Source organism: Rhodotorula graminis (genome assembly GCF_001329695.1).
Source record: "Rhodotorula graminis WP1 unplaced genomic scaffold RHOBAscaffold_7, whole genome shotgun sequence".
In the NCBI taxonomy this organism is placed as follows: Eukaryota; Fungi; Basidiomycota; class Microbotryomycetes; order Sporidiobolales; family Sporidiobolaceae; genus Rhodotorula; species Rhodotorula graminis.
The window spans coordinates 1329980-1347293 of NW_017264934.1; the positions used below are offsets into that span (position 1 = coordinate 1329980).

General features: G+C 69.0%; 5 protein-coding genes across 5 annotated transcripts; 3 read left to right on the forward strand and 2 right to left on the reverse strand.

The window, feature by feature from the left end:
- Positions 1-3853: 3853 nt before the first annotated feature.
- On the forward strand, positions 3854-6857 carry RHOBADRAFT_15469 (uncharacterized protein; the record flags this gene model as incomplete). The annotated part of the gene is made up of 9 exons (XM_018412264.1): positions 3854-3925; positions 4002-4166; positions 4271-4343; positions 4449-4939; positions 5029-5159; positions 5526-5739; positions 5814-5950; positions 6002-6152; positions 6366-6857. Coding segments are annotated over 9 exons (1926 nt in total), but the record flags the coding sequence as incomplete, so codon positions are not given.
- A 218-nt stretch (positions 6858-7075) lies between these two features.
- Positions 7076-8264, forward strand: RHOBADRAFT_44579 (uncharacterized protein; the record flags this gene model as incomplete). Its single annotated transcript, XM_018414439.1, has 5 exons — positions 7076-7529; positions 7596-7666; positions 7765-7889; positions 8058-8141; positions 8222-8264. The coding sequence occupies 5 exons, from the start codon at positions 7076-7078 to the stop codon at positions 8262-8264; spliced, it is 777 nt and encodes a 258-aa protein (XP_018271113.1).
- Positions 8265-9508: 1244 nt separating this feature from the next.
- On the reverse strand, positions 9509-11623 carry RHOBADRAFT_44580 (uncharacterized protein; the record flags this gene model as incomplete). The annotated part of the gene is made up of 10 exons (XM_018414440.1): positions 9509-9575; positions 9653-9795; positions 9875-9927; positions 10014-10167; positions 10249-10477; positions 10543-10900; positions 10966-11040; positions 11125-11252; positions 11315-11374; positions 11457-11623. 10 exons carry the CDS (start codon positions 11621-11623, stop codon positions 9509-9511), a joined length of 1434 nt encoding a protein of 477 aa, XP_018271114.1.
- Positions 11624-12373: 750 nt separating this feature from the next.
- On the reverse strand, positions 12374-13924 carry RHOBADRAFT_53964 (uncharacterized protein; the record flags this gene model as incomplete). The annotated part of the gene is made up of 8 exons (XM_018417082.1): positions 12374-12706; positions 12777-12952; positions 13017-13128; positions 13203-13237; positions 13315-13402; positions 13471-13507; positions 13568-13713; positions 13784-13924. 8 exons carry the CDS (start codon positions 13922-13924, stop codon positions 12494-12496), a joined length of 948 nt encoding a protein of 315 aa, XP_018271115.1. The 3' UTR covers positions 12374-12493.
- A 793-nt stretch (positions 13925-14717) lies between these two features.
- On the forward strand, positions 14718-17266 carry RHOBADRAFT_44582 (uncharacterized protein; the record flags this gene model as incomplete). Its single annotated transcript, XM_018414441.1, has 4 exons — positions 14718-15224; positions 15299-15414; positions 15493-16026; positions 16093-17266. 4 exons carry the CDS (start codon positions 14718-14720, stop codon positions 17264-17266), a joined length of 2331 nt encoding a protein of 776 aa, XP_018271116.1.
- Between the last annotated feature and the right edge of the window lie 48 nt (positions 17267-17314).

The window sequence follows — 17314 nt, forward strand, 5'->3', positions numbered from 1 at the left end:
CTGCGCATCGAGCCCGTAGACGAGGCCGGCGAGGCCATGGCCTCGTCGTCGTCTGCGGCGCGCGACGCCGACACGGCCGGCGACGTGTGGCGGTCCTTGGCGGGCGTCGGCGGGCCGACGTCGTCCTCGTCCTGCGACGACGACGGATGCGGCTGGGCCGATGCCGGGCTGGCGCTACGGCTGAGGCTGCGGCTGCGGCGGTCCTGCTCGCGCTCGAGCTCCTCGCGCGCCGACCCGACGACGTCGACCTGCACCGCCTCGTCCTCCTCGCCCTGCCCCTCTTCCTGCGCCTCCTCATGCGCCCTCGGGCCGTCCTCCCCCTCGGCCACCGGCATCGGGCTCGTGGCCGTCAAGTCCGCGTACCGGTGGTACTCCTCGTCCCCATCCTCGCCCTCGCAGCCCTCGTCCTGCCCGGGCCGCCGCGCGTACAGCGTCGCCGTGCGCGGGAGCGCCGCGTGCGCCGGGGGCGAGAAGCTCGACGAGCGGAAAAAGGCCGGGCCGCGCGTCCAGGTCGAGCGCGGGTGCGGGCTTGCGCTCGGGCCTGGGGACGCGAGGCGGGCGGGCGCGGCTGCAGGCGCGGATGCGGCGGCGGCGGCGACGAGGTGGGCGTTGGTGGCAGACGAGGAGGAGGCGGCGAGCGGGGAGGGCGAGCGCGAGTGGGCGCGCGAGTACGCCGACGCGGGCGACGGCACGACGAGGTTCGTGAGGTGGTCGAGCGTCTTGCGGGGCGAGACGAACTGGATCTGCTGCTGCTGCGGCGAGCGCGACGGGGTGCCCTCGCGCGCAATCGGCGAAAGAGCGGGCGAGGGCGAGCGGAACGCCGAGAGGAAGAGGAGGTTCGACGGCGTCGAGGTCGTCGCGGTCGTCGCCGCTCGAGCGGCCGAGGTCGACGTGCTCGGGACGGGCGTGCTGCGCCTCGGGGCGAGGAACGCGTCCTCGTCGGCCTGCTCGTCCTCGACCTTGACCTCGGCGTCGACCTCGTCGCGCCACTCGCTGCTCGCCGGCCTGCCCCTCGCCGCCTCGCCGTCCCCCTCGCCGTCGCTCCCTGCGGCCACCGACGGTGACGGCGGCGGCGAGCTGCCGAGCCGGACAGGGCACTGCGAGTCGAACTCGCCCGTCGTGTTGGGCGAAAGCGGCGGGTAGCTCGGCCGGCTCCTCGCGCCGACGATGCTCCTCCTCCTCGCGCCGCCGCTGCCGCCAAAGCCAGGCGTGGGCTCGCGCATCGGCGGCGGCGGCGAGCTGCCGAGCTCGACGGCGACCGTGCTGTCCCACTCGCCCGTGCGGTTGGGCGACAGGGGAGGGTACGACGGGCGGGTGCGGCGCACGGTCGGGATGGCGAACGAGGTCGCGCCGGCAGCGTCGTCATCGGCGTCGGTCGCGGCGCGGTCGTCGTCGGGGGACGAGTAGCCGCCGGCGGACGAGTCGGCGTCGTCGAGGTGGGCGAACCCGCCCTCGTCGTCGTCGTGCATGCCGTCCTGCTCGACCTCGACGGGACGCGCATCGTCGACGTACGGCACGTCGTCGACCTGGCCGACGTCGTCGAAGTAGACGGGCTCGTCAAACCCGCCGAGGTCGCCCTCGTCGCCCTCGTGGTCGTCCTCCTGCTCCTGCTCCCGCTCCTCTTGCGCCGGCTCGTCGTTGCCGAACACGAGCGGCTGGTACGCAGGCACGACGTCGTCGTCGTCGTCCTCCTGCGTCGCCGGCGGCGTCGGGAGCCGCGCCATCGACGCTCGGCCCGCCTCTCCCGCCCTCGCGCTCGGCGCGTACGACAGCCGGCCGTGCGCCTGCGCCTGCGCCGCCATGCCGCGCATGCGCCTGCCCTCGCCCCTGCCGCGCGTGTGCTCGGGCCCGAGGAGGAGGAGCGGGTCGAGCTCGCCGTCGGGGCCGTCGGCATCCGGGGCGGCGAGCGGCGCGGCGAGGAGCTCGCTCGGGCGCGCGCGCAGCTTGGTGCGCTTGCCCTTGGGCTTGGGCTTGGTCGTGGTCGGGGCGCTGCTGCCGGCGGGCGTCGCGGAGGTGGATGCAACGGCGGACGAGGAGGTCGAGGTTGCGGTCGGGGGAGGGTGCGGCGAGACGCTCATGCTCGAGCGGCGGCGCGCGGCGAGGATGTGCGGCGCGTGAGCAGGGCCGTCGGGGACGGTCTCGGCAGCTGGTGAGCGCGAGAGGCGGCGGGAGGAGGCGGTGGTGGTCGCGCGCGAGTTCGAGGGTTGAGTCGAGGGGGAGCGGGTACGGCGGGTGGCACGCGCGGGTGCGAGGAGCTGCTCACACAGGAGGGGGGTCAGTCGCTGCTCCCCTGCAACTCGGTCGCAGGAAGGGAGAGGGACGCACGCCCTGGTCGACCTGGTCGGTCAACATGGCCTCGCCGGACGACGCGGGCTCTTGCGAGTTGGGCGGTGTCGGCATCTGGACAGGGTGCGCGTGCTTGTGCTGGTCGTGATCGCCGCCGTCGTCGCGCTCGTCATGAAAGCCCGACCTGGGCGAGGTTGCGCGCTCGAGCGAGTCGGGGCCGTCGGGCGCAGGAGGGTCGCTCGAGGGGCCTTGAATGACGACGTGCGTGACGGGAGCGGCGGGTGCGGTGCTCTGGCGGGTGGTGCTGAGGGCCGAGTTGGCCCTGGCGCTGGTGCGGGTCGCCTTTGTGGCCGGTGCGAGCGGGATGGCCGAGACGCGGACGCCCTTGCTGGCGACGGCGGCGGCGCGGGCGGTGGCGGCGGCAGGGCGAGGTGGAGGAGCGTTCTCGTCGGCTGGGGGGCCTGGTGGTGGTGCAGTCGCAGTCGAGTGGGCGCGAGGGATGCGAGAGCGAGGAAGGGCGGCCATCCGGGCGCGTCGCGGGCGACGACGAGGAGCGTGCGGAACCGGGGCGAGGTGGCGCTGTTGACTGGACGCGTCGAGGGGGATGCAGCAATGGTCAGCTGTGCTGCACAGTGGCTCGAGAGGGAGGAGCCAGGCTCACCCAGGTCGAGGGTAAACAAGACGAGCCGGCCGAGTCGACGAGGTGCAACGAGCGGTGGGCTGGCTGGGCTGGGGCGGTGGGTCGGGTCTGTGGCGAGGTAGACGCGTCCTTGCCACGCTGTTTGAGCTGGCGAGCGAGTCGTCGAGAGCGAGCACCGTCGAGGCGTTCAAGGCGGGGAAGGAGACGCGTCTCTCGTCTCGCAACAGCTTGCAGGGTTCTGCACTGGTACACAGCGGCTCTACGAGTTCATCATGACCCCATCGAGCCGACCAGCCCAGCAGCAGAGGGGGACGACTCGTCGGTTGACTTCCCGCGAGCCGTCGTCCGCGGCTTGACCTCGTCTCTCTCGTGCCCACCCGCTTCTGCGACAGCGAGGTTGCGCCCAGTGGCTCCCTAGAGGTCGACCGATGGGCTCGCCGCCCATTCCCGACCGCGGCGTCGTCCCTCGAGGCCGCTCGCCCGCCGCCGGCTCAGCATCGAGGATCCCCGGCCGCTCACCTCCTCGACCTCACCCGGGCATCCGTCCAGCAGCCGCACCTTCAGCAGTCACCTTCACCCCGCCAAAGCGCCGCACCGGCGGCTCCATCAAGGGCAAGGAGCGTGCCCTCGGCGACGTCGACACCGACGACGACGACGACGAGCGGCCCACTGCGCGAGACGACGACTTTCCGCCCCAGGTCAAGCCCACGTACCGACACGTGCTCGGCCAGGGCAACGGCGGCGCAGCCAACCCGCTCAGGGTCGTCGCCCACGTCGAGTGAGCCCTTGCTCTCCTCCTCGCGACTGCACCGCCTCGTTCCTCAACTGACCCGCGCTCTCCCCACCTGCAGCATCGACGCAGCCTAGTGCGTCCGCAGACCCGCCTCTCTCAGAAGGACCGGACTGACCCTGGAGCCCGTCCGCAGCGCCGCCATGGAGATGGCCCGCCTCAGCATCCCGGCCGACCAGCCCATGGCCGTGCAGCAATGGAACGGCCTCGTGCGTCCCCCTTCCCCCTTCCTTCTCCTCGTGCACCTCCCCCTCGACCTCGTCCTGACGCGCACGGCCCGCACAGATCGCCGTCAACTACCCTGCGCGTGCGTACGGCATCACGCGGCACGAGGCGCCCGCCGAGGCGCTCAAGAAGTGCCCCCACATCCGCCTCGTGCACTGCCAGACGTACAAGAACGGCGAGACCGAGCCCGGGTACTGGGACGACCCCAAGCCCGAGACGCACAAGGTGCGTCGGCGCGCGCGCGCACAGTCCCCTTTCCGAGAGGGAGGACGGCGACGAGCGAGCGCTCACCTCTCTTTCGTTCGGTCTCCGCGTCCTGTTCCTCGCAGATCTCGCTCGACATGTACCGCAAGGAGTCGCGCAAGATTCTCGCCGTCTTCAGCGAGTTTTGCCCCGTCGTCGGTGCGTCAGCCCGTTCCGCTCGAGCCCTGCGCCGCTGTGTGCCTCGTCAGTACGGTGTCGCTAGTTGCCGTTGTGGTCCTCTAACACACATTTCCTTGCCTGCAGAAAAGGCCTCGATCGACGAGTCGTTCCTCGACCTCACGCTCCCCGTCCGCCAGCTCCTCCTCGAGCGCTACCCGTCCCTGTCGGCCCTCCCTGCCGGCGCCACGCTCGACGAGCCCCTCCCTGCGCCCGCCGACCTCGGCATCACGCGCGACTCGGTCCCGTGGGACGACCTGTGCAACCTCGTGCCGTTCGCCGGCCAGAAGCAGGACAAGATCAAGCGCCTCGACGCCGAGGGCGCGCCCGTCCCGGCCTCGTCGTCGTCCCCCGTCAAATCCTCGACCCTCGCCGGCTGCGGTGACGGCGGCGAGGACGGCGACGACGGCGAGCCGCCCCTGTCGTGGTCCGACATTGCCCTGAGCCTCGGCGCGCTCCTCGTCGGCGACATCCGCAACGCCGTGCGCGCCCGCCTCGGCTACACGTGCTCGGCCGGGATCGCGACCAACAAGATGCTCGCCAAGCTCACGAGCGCGTGGAAGAAGCCCAACGCCCAGGTGCGCCCCGACGCGTCCTTCCCTCCCTGCCTCCTTGCCTCCCTCGCGACGACGCTCGATGACTGACACGCCGTGTTCGTCGCGCGCAGACCGTCCTCCGCCACTGCGCCGTCCCGGCCTTCCTGCGCCCGATGGGCTTACAGAAGATCCGCAACCTTGGAGGCAAGATTGGCAACGCCGTCAAGGAAACGTACGAGGCCGAGACGGTCGGTGACCTCCTGTGCGTCTCCTCGCCTCTCCCTTTTCCTCCGTATTATATCGCCCCGAGCCGCTCGTCCCCTCGTGGGCGGTGCCGGCTCGAAGCTGCCGGCAGAGTCCGGTGAATCGAGCGCTCCACACCTCGACCCCGGCACGGCGCGCAGGCGGTTCTCGCTCCCCCGAGCTCAAGGCCCAAGCTCGGCGAAGGGACCGGGACGGGGATGAGGGAGATCGTGCGCGGGCTCGACCTATACCGAGGGTGCGTCGGGCGTCGTCCTCTTCTCTCCTCGAGCGGGCGCTCAAGCGAGCGCCCGCTCGAGTGCGGCGACAGGTCCATGGCCTGACGCACTCTGCCCGGCACAGTCGACACCAAGACCCAGGTCAAGAGCATGATCTCGAGCAAGAACTTTCGGCCGTCGGTCAGCAAGTACGGCGAGGTGGTCCGTCCCCTCTCTCCCTCTCTCCTCTCGAGCTCTGCCCTACGCACCAAGACTGACTCTCTTCCTCCTTCTTACGCGACACAGATGCACTGGCTCAACATCCTCGCGACCGAGCTTCATCTGCGCCTGCTCGACGCGCGCGCCGAGTCGCCCGGCCTGTGGGTGCGTCTCTCGCTCTCTCCCTCCCTCTCGCCCGACGACCCGCTCTGACTCTCTTGCGCACCGTCTCGACGCAGCCCAAGACGATCACGTTCACGCACCGCTCGCCCTCGTTCGTCATCCGGTCGCACCAGGCCCCCTTCCCCTTCACCTCGTCCCTCAGCATCGCCTACATCTTGCGCGCCGCCGACAAGCTCCTGCGCGCCGCCCTCTCGTCGTCATCGGCCCCGACCCCCGCACACGGCAACGCGCCACCCTTGTCGAGCGAGAGCGCCGTCGGCCCGTACTCGAACATGATGCTCAGCTTTTCGGGCCTCGAGCGGCTCGAGGACGGGCAGAGGGGGATCGAGGGCTTCTTCGCGGCGCAGCAGGCGCGTGGGACGACGGGAGGTGCGGCTGGGGCGAGGGCGTCGTCAGTCGGTGCGGCCACTGGCGGTGAGGGGCGGGTCAAGCGCGAGGTCGAGGAGCGCGAGGACGAGGACGGGCGCGCCGAGAAGCGGCGCCGGACGGCGGCCAAGGGCAAGGCGCTCGAGGGCAAGGGCTCGTCGACGACGACGGTGCGCTCGCGCGAGGCGACGATCGAGGTCCTTCCCGACGGCAGCGAGGCGCTCGTCCTCTCGTCGTCCGAGGACGACGACGCTCGCCCTTCTACGCCGCCTCGCCGCGTCAAGCGCCCTCGAGTGCCGACCTACACGTGCGCCCGGTGTGCGCGCGTCCTGAGCGTGCCGGACGGCGTGGCGGAGCGAGGAGCCGAGGACGAGGTGCGCGAGGCGCTCGAGCGCGAGAAGGCCGAGCACGCCGACTGGCACGTCGCGAGGGACCTTGTCGGTGCGTCTCTCGTCTCTCTCTCCTCTCCTTTCCCTGTCCTGGGACCTCTCATTGACCCTGCCCTCGCCCGTGTGCGCGCAGAGACGGAGCGCAAGGAGAGCGGGTGGACCCTCGGCGGCACGGCGTCGCGATCGTCGGCCTCGTCGCTCGGCAGCAAGGGCAAGACGGCCAAGGGCTCGTCGTCGTCGACGTCGTCAGCGTCGAAGGAGGCGTCGACGAGCAAGCGCTCGAAGCAGAAGGACAAGAAGCGGGACGGCGCGGGAACGTTGAACGGGTTCCTGCGCCGAGGGTGAGGGGGCCGCTCGCGCCTGTAGTTCTGTCGTGTTGTCGTAACTCTAGACTCAGTGCCACCAGTCCAGCCCCTTTGCGCGATGAGAGAGCGGCGCGCGTGAGGGTTGTGCGACGCGAGAGAGGGCCGCCGGCGCCGGCGCGCGCGCCCCCCTTGTTTGGCCCTCGCCGCCATCTGCTCCTCCTCCTCCTCCCACACCCTCCGCTCGCCCGCTCTCGACCGATGGCTCCCACTCGCCGCTCCGAGACTGCACCCAGGCGTTCGTCGCGCGTCACCGACAACCAGAAGGCCGCCGAGCGCGCAAAGAAGAAGCAGGACTCGCTCAAGGACAAGGCGGCCAAGGAGGCCGCCGCCGCCGCTCGCGCTGCCGCAAAGGCCGCAAAGGAGACGCAGAAGGTCGTCAAGCGCAAGGTCGTCCGCCCTGCCGCCAAGGCCGTCGCGGCCGCCGCTGGCGTCGACGTCAAGGACAACAAGCCCTCCGCCTCCGCCCCACGCAAGGCGCCGACGAACCGCAACAAGCCCGTCGCCGCTTCGACCAAGAAGACCAAGTCGACCACGACCGCGACCAAGACCAAGAAGCCCGCCGCACCGGCAGCAAAGAAGCCCAAGGCCAAGGTCGAGCCGAGCGGCAAGACCAAGGTCGGCCAGGTCGTGCCCGACGTGACCCTCCGCGACGGTGCGCCCCGCCTCTCTCCCTCTCTCTCGCCTCAATGAGCCTACGCTGACCTGTACCACCCTGCAGAGGACGACAAGGAGGTGTCGCTCAAGAGCCTGTACGACGAGGCGCCGCTCGTCATCTTCTCGTACCCCAAGGTGCGTCTTCCCCACCCTCCTCCCTCTTCCAGCCACCCTCCTCGCGCACCCGCAGACGCGTCGTCCCCTTCCAGCGACTGACTCTCTTGCCCTCACAGGCCGACACGCCCGGCTGCACGACCCAGGCCTGCCTGTACCGCGACTCGGTCAAGGAGGGCGCGTTCTCTGCCGTCGGCTACACCGTCCTCGGCCTCTCGCGCGACAAGCCGACGGCGCAGAACAAGTGGAAGACCAAGCAACGCTCGGCTACAAGCTTCTGTCGGACCCCGAGGGCGAGCTCCTCGGCCACCTCGGCCAGACGGCCGACAAGAAGTGCGTCCTCCTCTCGCTCTCTCTCTCTCCCTCCTACCGCCCGCCGTCACTGACTCGAGCCTTGTCACTTTGTGCGCAGGCGCTGCCACTGGGTCATTGAGAAGGGCGGCAAGCTCCTCGAGGCCAAGCACGGCGTCAAGCCCGCCGACGACGCGAAGAACGCGTACGTCCTCCTTTCTCTCTCTCTCCCTCCTTCTCCTCGCCCTCCTTGTCTCGACTGACCCACATTTTCTCGGCGTGCAGGCTCGAGTTCATCAAGTCGCTCGCAACGGCCAAGACCGAGTAAGCGTCGACCCGCACCTTGCCCCGATCGCCCTGCGCCACGCCTCTTCAAGATACCCTCGCTCTCGTCCTCCGTGTTGCCCAGCCTGTCTCGAATGTCTCGCGCCGCTCTCTCTATCTCCCTTTCCTTGCCCTAGTCAGCCCCTTTTACCCCCTTCGTCCTTTCTCTCCTCCCGTTGTGCCTTTTTCCGATCCAGCTTCACCCCCCTTTCCCGCCCGTCGCCGTCGCCGTGTTCCCCTCGGTCGGACGCCGCGCGTGTCTGTTCTGCCCGAAACATTGTCGTCAGCTATCGTCGCCTCTACTCTGTTGCAGCGAGAGGGCGAGCGAGGAAAGCGAGTGCGCCGCGAGGAGCTTGCCTTCCCTTCTCTCGCCTTTGCGTGAGCGTCGCTCGCCGTGCACAACTCTCGAGGGCTCGCTGCGCTCGGCACGTCTCCCTTTCTACGCCGGGCGACGAGGCAGGATCGAAAGCGCTGCCGCAAGGAAACGAACGACTCTCGCTCGACGGCTCGTAGGCGCTCCTGCTTCCGGCTCAGCTCCACGACGTACTTTACCTGGTCTACCGGTCGAGCCGCTGACAAGTCGCATCGACGAGCGGTCGGCCGACGAACGGGAGGACGTCGAGTGCGCTCGAGCCTCTTGACCTCGAAGCCGCTCGAGAACGTGCTTTCTGTTCGCTCTCGCACGCACGCCGGCGAGGACGCTCTGCCAGACGGCTCGCTGTATCGTCACTTGATCCTGTTCGGCCTGTCGGTTGGAATCGTCGCTGCAGAAAGCTCGAGAGCAGGCAGCTCTGAGTACGCAAGGCAGCAGAAGTCGAGCCAGCGAGAAGAGTCGATCTACGACGGGTGGAAGCTCGAGCACGCGACCTCCTCGTTGCATCCTGTGCAGCAACGACTCACACAACGAAGACGAGGATGCCCGGCACGAGACGCGGCGCTGCAGAGTCGCGCAGGAAGCTGCTCGCGGCAGGGGTTCGAGCGCGCAGGTCGGACGGTCGAGACGACGTGCCGAGGCTCCTTCCTTGCTCTGCACGGCGCGCTCGAACGCTCCTCACGTCGTTGAGGACGGTGGCGAAGCACCGAGTCGTGCCGCAGCAGCTAGCGAGCGAGTGAGAGCGGGCGAGGCGACTTGAGAAGGTCCCGACGAGATGCGATAGAAATGCGAGGGTATGCTGCTAAGGGTACAAGGGGTTGCTCGACGAGGGGCTCTATACACACTCAGGACGACCTGCTACTGGCCGCGCGCACTCAGGACGACCCGCTGTTGTCGGCGCACGTCCAGGGCGAGCTCTGTTCCGAGTTGATGATGGAGACGCTGCGCGAGGAGGACGAGTGGTCAGTCTCGTTCACTGCGAGTGACGTGCGACATGTACGGAGAAATCGAGGACGCACATGGAGCCGTACGTGCCCGCGACGGTGAGGAACGTGGCGACGACGAGGAGGCCGATGTTGAGGACGACGCCGCACCACCTCCTGCGCGTGCGGAACTCGGGCGCCGAGAAGAACTGCTTGTTGTCGTACAGCCACATGAGCGCCTTTCGAGAGAGAGGTGCGAGACAGCGTCAGTAGGCTGCTCGAGGAGGTCTCGAGCTTGGGGAAGGGGCGCGAGCGCACCTCGGCGTGAAGGGTGATGATGGGCGCAGGGAGCGCGCCGATGAGGCCGACGACTGCGTCGGCGATAAAGAAGAGTCAGGGGGCGGACGCGAGCACGAAGAACGGCCTGAGAGGAAGAGAGGGCGAGAGAGGGACGCACGACCGCCAAAGACCGGAATCGCGCTTGCGATGATGTACGAGAACGTGATGCACCCGAACGTGCACGACAGCCAGACCATCCAGTGCTGCGGCGTCGAGTGGTTGAGGTGGTGCGAGCCGCGCAGGACCCGGACGAAGATGAGCTTGGCGGGGAGCTGTCGATGGGCGAAACGAGGTCAGGCGATTCGTTCGCAAGGGTTCGACGACGGCTCGAGGAGAAGGAGAAGGGGACGCACATGAGTGTACATGATGGCGGTAAAGATGATGCCGGGGAGCGAGATGCCGAACGCGATGCGCTTGATGAGGGTGCCGGCCGTGCCGAGCGCCGGACTCGCGACGTAGATGCCCGCAGTACAGTAGACGGTGACGGCGACGATGAAGTAGATGAGGGTGACGAACGACTGGCCCGTGAGGACCGCCTTGGGGTAGTCGCGAGGGTTGCGCATCTCGGACGCGATGGGAAGGCTGGGCGGGTCCGAGCGAGGTCAGTCATGCTGGAACGAGCCAGACCGAGGGAGAGGTGGACGCACAAGCTCGACGTGCCCGTGAAGGCGAAGAAGACGGACGAGACGGCGCTCATGCCGTCGGCGAAAGAAGGGTTGCCGAACGCGCGCACGCCGAGGTCGAACGGCTCGGGCGCAGGTGGTGCGAGTGCAGGGCGATCGGCAAGGCCGACAGCGATGACGACCGTGAAGATGGACACGAGGATGGACACGACGGCGACGTAGCCGAGCCACTTGAGGTTGCCGAACGTGCGGAGCGAGGCGAAAGGGAAGGCGATGACGGCGGCGATGGCGACCCAGGCGGCCGTGCAGATGGCGTGGAGCGACAGGGCGTTGAACGCCGTCGAGATGGTGAGGAGGGCCGAGCCGCAGGTGAAGGTGCAGACTGTGTCGAGGGGGAGAACGTCAGTCAAGGTCGAGAGGAGGCTCGAGAGAGGAAGGGGGACGCACAGAGCCAGTACGCGACGCCGAACAGCTCGCCGCACCAAGGGCCAAACATGAGCGTGCCACAGTCCGAGATAGAGTCTGCGAGAAGGTCGAGAGGGTCAGTGTGAGGTCGAGGGAGGCCTGCGTCGGGCCCCGACGAGGAGAGTGACGACGGCGACTCACAGACTTGCGGGTGGTTCAATTTGAACCAGCCAATCTCTAGGTCCGTGTACATCGTGGCGACAGCGAAGAAGAAGAAGACGAGGATGCCTGGCACGAGGCCGAGGGTCGCAAAGGCGCTCGGAAGGCCGCTGCGGGAGGGTCAGTTTGAGAAGGTTGCGACGACGGTTCTCGCGAGGAAGAGGGGACGCACAGCACGCCGATGCCGATTTGGCTCTTGATGAGGAAGACGACGGTCGTCTTCCAGCCGACGCTGCGACAAGGAGAGATGCCGAGGTCAGCTCGGCACGACGACGAGGTAGGGGGGGGTTGAACGAGCGGGGCCGGGTGCGCACCTGCGGTAGTTTACCGTGCCTTCTCCCTGCTCGCCAAAGACGCCGTCGACCTCGTCGGCAGACGCGCCGTCCTCGGTGAGCTTGACCTTGTCGGCGGCCGCCGTATCGCGCTTGAGCGCGGCTTTCTCGGCGCGAGAGAGCGAGTCGGTCGAGCGGCGGAACACCATCTTGTGCGCGAGCGCGTGTGGGCGAGAGAGCTCGTGTGGTAGCTGAGGGAGCTCGAGGTGGCCCGAGTTGACGGACGGGAATGTGGAGCGGGAAGGAGGAGAGGGTGAGGAGGGGAGGCGCGCCGCGGAGCCAGATGCGAGCTCAAAGCAAGCGGGTCCACCACCCCGGAAAGTCGGTCGAGCGCGTGGAGCGTTTTGAGGCCGACCCCGCCATCTGGCGGCGTCGGAGACGACTCGGAGGCACCGGGTGTGGGCACACCTTGGCCGTCGTTTGCAGATCTCGAGCTTCAAGCGCGCGTACGGGCGCCGATGCGGCTCCGCGATGAGCGTGGTCGCCGCCGACGGCGCCAGGTTAAAGTGGCAGCGATCGTACGTCGTCGGCGCTGGCGAGGGACGCAAGCGGATCAAGCTGGGAGCGCAGCGGCGACGTGCAGAAGCAGAAGTGGTGACGCTGTGCGAGTCTCAGGCTCGTCGGTGTCCGTCTTCCCGCGCTTGAGCTTCTTGCTCGATCGTGGAGACCCGGGCTCGCGCAGGAAGATGTACATCTGGGCGCCGGGCCCGCGGGCCGCGACGACCGGGCGACAGAGAGAAGAGGCGCGAGCGCAGACGAAGGCAGCCGGGCTCGCTCTCTCGTCCACCGCTGCCAAGCTTGTTCAGCTTACAGGACCGAGCTGCGAGACACAGCGCTGAGCGCTCTCGCTTGCACGGGCAGGTGGTGGACGATGCGAGAGAAGAGAGAAGAGCTGACGAGGGCGGTGCGAAAGTTGTACAGCGCTCTCTGGCGAGTTCTACCAGACGAGCCCAATCTCCCTCCTCCTCCCCCACACACACAGTCTATCCATGCCCTCGACGACCGAGTCGACGAGGCGCTCACGCCCTCCTCCACCACCTCCTCTTCTCGTCAACGCCGCGCGAGCCCTTCTCGCTGTGCTCCTGGCTCTCGATGCGCGCCGCGGCCGCGTCGTGCTCCTCGTCGCCCGTGGGCGGGAACATGTGCACGCGCGCGTGCGGGATGTACTTGCCCGGGTACGACGCCGTGAGGATGAGGCCGGCGAGGAGGATCGGGCCAAACTCGAGGCCGTACTGCGAGGTGGGGCGGGCACGTCGTCAGAGCTTGTCCCGGCTGGAACGTGGGAGGGAGAGGAGGACGCACGAAGAAGCCCTCGGTGCTGAGGAGGTAGCCCTTGTCGTCGCCGCCGTTGCCCGTGCCAAACTCGACGCAGCGGAAGATGCCACGGACGAGGACGCACACGCTGCCGGCGTACAGCGTCCACAGGCACTTGGTCCAGTCGCCCTTGGGGATGCCGGCGCGACGGGCGCGAACGTGGTCTGCAGGCGGGAGGGTTCGAGCGTCAGGACGATGTCGAGGCGAACGAGGAAAGGAGGGACGCACAGATGCCGGCAAAGCAGGCAAAGAGCCCGAGGCCGATGATCTGGATGATGAAGCCGACGAGCAGGATGGCCTTGGCCGTCGTGTACAGGTTGACGTTGTCGGACGAGAAGAGCTGCAAGAGGGAGAGGGAGAGGAGGGTCAGCCGGTCGCTCTTGGCCGAGACTGATGGGGAGGGGCCAGGCTTACACTGCCACCGGCGCCCTGAACGACGAACGAGACGACTGCAGAGAAGAGGGAGGAAGGGGCGGCGAGAGTCAGTCTCGAGGGCACAAGGTCGAACGAGACGGGAGGGACGCACTGTCGATCGTGACGAACGTGAACGTGACCCACTTGCTCGGGATGGGCGTCCACTTCTCGCCGACAAAGGTGATGATGCGGCCGAAGCACTGCGGGAGGGAGCGGGGACGTCAGGGCGAGGCGCGAGGAGGAGACGAGGCTCGAGAGTCGGGCGCACCACTGCAAGACGGGGAGAGGAACGAGTCAGTGCGGTCCTCGGTGCAGGTTCGACGAGAGAGAGAGAGAGAGGCGACGCACTGTAGTAGGACGCGCACATGAGGGCCGGGCACAGGATGAGGAAGAGCTCCTGGAGGAGGTACCACGTGAGGGCGCTGCCGCGGCCGCACGAGTTGTCGGCCGACACGCGGCGGAAGATGTAGCCGCACGACTCTCCGAGCATGCCGATGACGAACGGGATCATCTGCAGGACGTCGAGAGCGAGGTCAGTCGAGGGAGGACGAGGGGGAGGCGACGAGGGGGCGAGGGCTCACGTAGCGGGTGCGGCACTTGATGGTGAGGGCGACCTGGACAATGAAGATGACGGCAAATAGCGACAGGGCGACATAGGTCATGCTGCGCATGGGGTCGTAGGCATAGTAGGACCAGACGCCGGGCGGGCAGACGTTGACCATGGCGGCGGTGTGTCGAGGGTGGGGGCTAGGGGGGTGCGGGTGCTCGACAGCTGCGAGGTGCAGGCGATGGCGAGAGTCGGGCGCGCGCAGGGAGGAAGGTTGGGTCAGCGATGCGCAGACTCAATGGTCTCGCCAAGGAGCGGCAACCTGGAACTCACGAGGGAGAGGCGGGCGACGGCGAGGGTGGTGGCGCGCTCGGGGGGTGGGCGGTGCGGGAGCCGGAGGTGGTATGCAGGAGCAAGAGCGGGTGTTTGATGGTGGAGCGAGGGCGAGAGAGGCGAGAGCGAGCGTGGGTCGACCCTCCGCCCTCCGGATCCTTGCTCGGCTCCGTTGACGAGGAAAACACAGACCCTCTCCTCGACGCAAATAGCGGGTGCAATCAACCCAGGGGCAGTCGTACGAGCTGCACACGGCAACAGTGACGGCGGCCGCTCGAACAAGCGAGAGAGACGCGAGTGAGACGTCGGCGGGCGAGCGACCAACGACCACTCGCCTCGCTCTTTCACCCACAGCGCCCTCTGCCCAGCGAGGCCAGCACACTACACACACGCTACGCTGCAGGAGCACGCCCGCAACCCCCTGCTCAGCCCCGACCGCGCCCGCCGAATCGACTGTCGCCAGTCCATCGCTCAACTGCGCGCGTCCACCCACCCCTCCTCGCCGCCCGTCGCCCACCTCGGCCTCTTGCCGGCCCAGCGACCTCGACCACGGTCACCACCACCCTCGACAACCTCCCTCCACCCCTCGCCCACAAGCCGCGCCGCCTCGTCGCCCCCCGCCGCGAGCGCCAAACATGGCCCCCGTCGCGTCCACCTCGACCAGCCTGCACCTCGTCCCCTCGCGCAGGGCCACCTTCCACAAGTCGCGCAAGGCGGCCGCCACAAAGCCCCTCAACTGGCCCTTTGCCCTCACCGGCGCCGCCGCCAAAGCCTCGACCATCCACCCGGACCGCCTCGCCGCCGCCGGCTTCTACTCGACCCCGAACAAGCTCGACCCGACTGTCACCACCTGCTTCCTGTGCGACATCCGCGTCGGCGAGTGGGAGCACGACGAGGACCCGGTCTACCGCCACAAGGCGGCCGCCGACGAGGCCGACACGCGCTGCGGCTGGGCCACCGTCCTCACCCACGCCTGGGCCCCCGGCGACGTCGACGAGCTCGCCACCGACGAGTGGGACGCGCTGTGGGGCGACGACGGCGACCTGCACCCGAGGGGCGGCCGCATCGGCGCCGCGAGGGAGCACACGTTCCGCGTCGGCTGGCCGCACGACGGCGTCGAGGGCGTCCCGACCAAGGAGGAGGTGCGTCCGCTCTCGCTTCTTCTCTCTAGTACACGTTCTCGTCCTGATCCCACCTCGTCGTGCGCACCTCGCAGATCGCCGCAGCAGGGTGGTACTTCCGCCCAGGCGAGACGGCCGAGTCGGCCGACCAGTGCGCGTGCATGTACTGCGGGCGCACCGTCGAGGGCTGGGAGGAAGGCGACGACCCTGTGTGCGTCCCCTTTCACTAGTCTGCTCGAGCCCGCCCCCGCGAGCCCTCCCTGACGGCCCTCTCTCCTCTTCGTCGCAGCGCGCTTCACAAGCGCAAGATGGGCCTCAAATGCCCCTTCTTCCTCGCGCCCGACTTTGTCTCGTCGTCGTCGGCCGCCACCGCCGCCGCGACCAAGGGCAAGAAGAAGGCCAAAGCGTCCAAGGCGGCTCCTCCTCCGCCGCAAGACGCGCTCGACGTTGACGACGAGGACGACGAGGACGAGCCCGAGCCCGAGCCGGTCAAGCCCAAGCGCGGCAAGAAGGCGTCGACGGTCACGGCGAGCGTCGCCAACCCGACCCTCAAGAAGAGCACGCGCGGGCGGGCAAAGGCGCCGGTCGAGGTCGAGGAGGACGAGCCGCTCGTCGACGCCGAGGCCGACGAGGCGCTCGAGGACGCGGCCGAGGAGCCCGAGCAGGAGGACGAGGTCGTCGTACCGGTCAAGCCGACCCGCGGTGGCAGCAAGAAGGCGGCACCGGCGGCGGCCAAGAAGCCGGCGGCGAGGGCGACGAGGAGCAAGACGACGCCGGCGCCGTCCGACGTCGACGACGAGGTCGAGATTCCTGTGCTCAAGAAGTGCGTTTCCCCTCTTTCTCTCCCCCTTTTGCGCGGCGGGATCCTGATTCGCCTTCCTCCCTGCAGGTCGACCCGTTCTCGCGCCGCCTCGAACGCTTCGGCGACGGCCTCGACTGCCGCACCCTCACGTGCTTCGGTCCTCGCCAAGTCGCGCTCTCGACCCGTCAAGGACGCCGACATCTCGGTCGAGATCGAGGTCAAGCCCAAGAAGGTGTCGTCGTCGGCCGCGCCCAAGAAGGCCAAGAAGGCGCCCGCTCCCGAGCCCGAGCCCGAGGGCGACGGCGACGAGGACATGGCGCAGCTCGCCGCCATCGCCGACCTCGCGCTCGAGGCGCAGCCGGCGCCCGAGGTGCGCGAGCCTGAGCCGACCCCGGCGCCGGCGCCGAAACCGGCTCGGGCGGCGCCCAAGGCGCAGAACGAGTCGAGCTCGAGCGGCGGCAAGGGCAAGAAGGTGCAGCAGGCGGTCGAGGTGGACGAGCCGATGGAGGACGAGCCGGCGCCGGTCGAGAAGGCGCCGACGCCACCTGCGCCCGGTCAAGCCTCTTCGACGACAGCCGTCCCGCCCAGCGTCGCCTCGGCGCGCGCCCCTCTCTCGCCGACCGTGTCGTCCGGCAGCAGCTCGCGCGTGATCCGCAGCCTGCCGACCAAGGTGCACCCGTCCAAGTCGCCGTCGTCGACCTCGCTCAAGGCGACCCCGACCGAGCCGGCTCCGCCGCTCCCGCGCAAGGCGGCCTCGGCTCCCGCAGCTGCCGCTGCCTCTCTCGAGCAGGCTGCAGCCGGCGCCTCGTCTGCCGCACCGGCGCCGGCGCCGTCGACCGCCTCGTCGACGCCGACCCCGGCCGTCGTCGACCCGTCTCAGCGCTGGTCCCCTCCTCCCAACGTCTTTGCCCCGACCGCCTCGCTCCTCGCGCTCCTCCCGCCCCCGACACCCGCCGAGCTCGCGACGCACACGGTCGAGTCGTGGTACGCCCTGTGCGCCTCGCGCCTCGAGGCGCGTTTCGCCGCCGAGAGCGACGCGCTCCGTGCACAGCTCGAGGCGCGCGTCGCTGCGGGCCGCGAGAGGCTCGAGCGCATGGGCGTCGAGGCGAGGGAGCGCGAGGAGCGCGAGGACAAGGAGCGCAGGAGGGACAAGAAGGAGCGCGGCAAGGCCGCAAGGGGCGCGAGCGCGAGCAAGGTCAAGGGCACAGCGGCGGTGGCGGGCGCGGCGACGGGTGGCGGCAGTACGAGGAAGATGCGCTGAGGGCGTGCGAGCGCGACACGAGATACCCTTCTTTGACGCTGTGCGAGC